The sequence below is a fragment of the Camelina sativa genome, chromosome 8 (genome assembly GCF_000633955.1).
Source record: "Camelina sativa cultivar DH55 chromosome 8, Cs, whole genome shotgun sequence".
NCBI lineage: Eukaryota > Viridiplantae > Streptophyta > Magnoliopsida > Brassicales > Brassicaceae > Camelina > Camelina sativa.
The window spans coordinates 7,546,082-7,549,091 of record NC_025692.1 but is presented as its reverse complement, the minus strand read 5'-3'; the positions used below and the strand labels follow the sequence as shown (position 1 = coordinate 7,549,091).

Below are 3,010 nucleotides of genomic sequence, written 5' to 3'. Positions count from 1 at the left end.
AGCAAGGGGCCAATCCCGTAAAAGAACAGCTTCTCTGTAACGTGTAAGGACTCTCTTGCCACCTTTTCTGCCACCAAGACTTGGGAAACCTAATTCAGCAGGTACACAAGCAATCTGACCAAGAGTGTTGCAGAATGGGGTGCTGTAAAAACCAGCAAAGTTTGAAAATATAGCTTCAAGTACAGATCCTGCTAATGTTGATAACTCAGCAGAAATATCCTTCTCAGAATGTGCAAGATCCGTTTCAAAATCATCTTCTTCAGAAGAAGATCTATGGTGCTCGTTACCCAGACGTTCCACCCTTTTGGCACATTCAAGTATGACATCGGCTTCCGCTGCAGTTCGAAGGCCAGCTTTCCGTAGAATGCGAAGCCAGCCTTGTGATGAAAATCTTTCTCCAGGAAATCGTTTTCTTTCACCAAAAAATACCGACACTAGTAATGTATCAGAAGGATCAAACAAGTCCTTTGGTTTAGAAAGCTCGGAGGCAAATTCATCAGAATTTCTGACAAATTTAGCCTCCCTAAGAGCTTCGATCACAGTAGAATCAGCCTCTAAATCTAGCCAATTTCCATATACATAATTCAGTATGTCTTCTTGTTCAGATTGAGATCTACTTTCAAACCCAGCTAACCCAAACCTTACTAAAGTCTGATGATTATGCAACACAGTGACCCCAAGGGCTTGGAGAAAGTGACATTCAACTGAATCTGGGAGATAGCAAAAGCAACATTCTTCATATGGTTTAAGGAAGGAATCTCCAGAGATTATACACAAACCATGCCTTTGCAAATGCGTGTAGGACCCAGTGACAGTCTTAAATATAGGAAGTGAACTTAGTACTTCACGTTCATGAGTTTGATATCCTGAACCACTAGAAGGGAAATCATTAGCCAAAAGGGTAAAAAGCTCATCACGACCACATGTTGGGAAGGAAGCGATATCAGCAATGTAGCCAGCTCGTTTGCTTTCAGCAAGCTTGGAGGCAATAGCTTGGCCAAGTGACACGCTAGGTGAAGGCAGACATTTGCATCTCTCGGCACAATCAATATATGCAGCATCACAAACAGGTATATTGCACTGGTTTAGCAGTAACATCAGCCAAGGATGCTTGCTCTGTGTTAAGTCGAAGACTGAAACATAGTGTTGTATCAACTCAGGTAACGAACCATCACTTCCTGATGTTGTGGATATATCACTGCCTCTCTGATCCATATCAGTACCACTTCTAGAAATCGGCTGCAAAGGCGGTGGTGGAAAAAATATTAAGTGTCTCTCCTTTACACGACATAAAATTGGTCTGCCAAGGAAGGCAGGAATCAGAGGCCAGTCCGAAAAGAGGGAGAGATCATCGGCTGATCCATTAAAATTCTTCCAAAAGAGTCGTATCCATTCAGGCGAGGGACCACTTTCATCATTAAAACTGGATGTACTTTCCCATGAAAACCATGGCATAGAATTTGATTCTGAGATATAACTAACCCAGTGGTCATGAAAAAGATATTTCATATTACTGGCCAGTAAAGGAAGAGACCAGCTCCTCAACTTTAAAAATGCTTGAACAGAAGACTTCAAAAATATATCAGCCAAGCTCGATCTGTCAAACACTTTTGGATGGATAAATCGTGCAGAGACAGGCAACATCAGTGCATGTTGCTCCTTGTTTCCCAACCATAGCTCAGAGGTACCCAAGCGTGCTAAATGATTTGTTGCAGTCGGGCATGGTAATCCTTTAAGTTCATTAACTGCATGTAGAAACCTCGGGTCAGCATTACTATTTCTTTGACTAATCGAATCTCCAGCACGACCAATATCTTCAACAACAACTCTACCAAAATCAAACAAAGCCTTCCCCAGGCTCGTCATCATTTCAAAAGCATCACTAGAGCCAGCGTGAGCTTGAGTAGCGGTCAAAATTGAAGCAGAAGTATTGGTTCCTTCATCCATGTTAACCACTTCGGGGTTAAGTGCTTCAACAAATTGAATATCTGATAGGCAATACTCAAGTACATCAATAAAAGTATCAACAGATCGAAGGTCGATAGATGCAGATGACTTCCTTAGAAGAACACGAACCATCTTTGGTTTGACTTCTCGAACTGGAATCCCTACTGCCTGGACTTCAGCCAACAATTCCCAAGGCACGGAAAACACAGGGTAATGCTCCTTCACAAAGCTGCAAACTGTAACAGGGAGCAAATTAACAGCAACCTCACTACCAGGTTGTGTAAGAAACATACCCTCTTCAGCCTTGACCAAATTTCCTGAGTAAAGTTGCCAAAGAGGAAGTTCAGCAACACGAACGTAAAACGGCCTTATAACTTGTTCAACCAAGCATTCCCACTCCGGTTTGAGCACTTCTGTTTCTATAGCACCGTCATGTAAGCTAAGAAAATCATGTTGATAAGATCTTGGCCAGAAGGAATACAACTGATTACCATATGCTTTAAGAGAAAGGGCCAGCTGACGTGCAGCTGTACTTGACTCGCTTGAATGTTCTCGACTTAGCCTTTCCATCTCCACCACTATTTCTATGTAAGAATTACGTACACATGACATTAACTCTTTGTTCCATGCATCAATCAATTTATCTCCAGCATCAAGCTGTGGCTCCGACATAGATCTCGCATTTTGATTTTTGAAAAGAAAACGACCACAATTATTCCGAATGAGGAAGCATCCCAGGATGGTGACAGGTAGATTCACACTACCAGACAAAGGTAAAGGAGACATTATGGGGCTGGCTGGATGGACATCAACCGGACGACCATTTCGAGACACATGTGCAGCAACTCCAGCAACAGGTGTCAAATTGTACGCTAGATACTTCCTGCAAATATGTAATATTTCAGTAACAAATAGAGACATGATAACCTCTAGGACACTCATCACAGTAGATTTTGATTTTTTTTTATTTTATTTTTTCATCAATAAAGCATTTTTCTATTTACTCGTTTGAACAGTGACACGCCAATTCTTTGCATAATGAACTAAATCTATTTGCTGCCCA

The 3,010-nt window shown here is 41.7% G+C and overlaps 1 protein-coding gene across 1 annotated transcript in view; it reads right to left on the bottom strand.

Annotated features, from left to right (window-relative positions):
* LOC104706612 (sacsin-like) overlaps positions 1-3,010 on the bottom strand; it is a 21,443-nt gene that overhangs the window by 4,832 nt on the left and 13,601 nt on the right. The window contains exon 9 of the mRNA XM_010422807.1: positions 90-2,830. Within this exon, the coding sequence (XP_010421109.1) occupies positions 90-2,830 (2,741 nt within the window). The remainder of the gene's footprint in view (positions 1-89; positions 2,831-3,010) is intronic.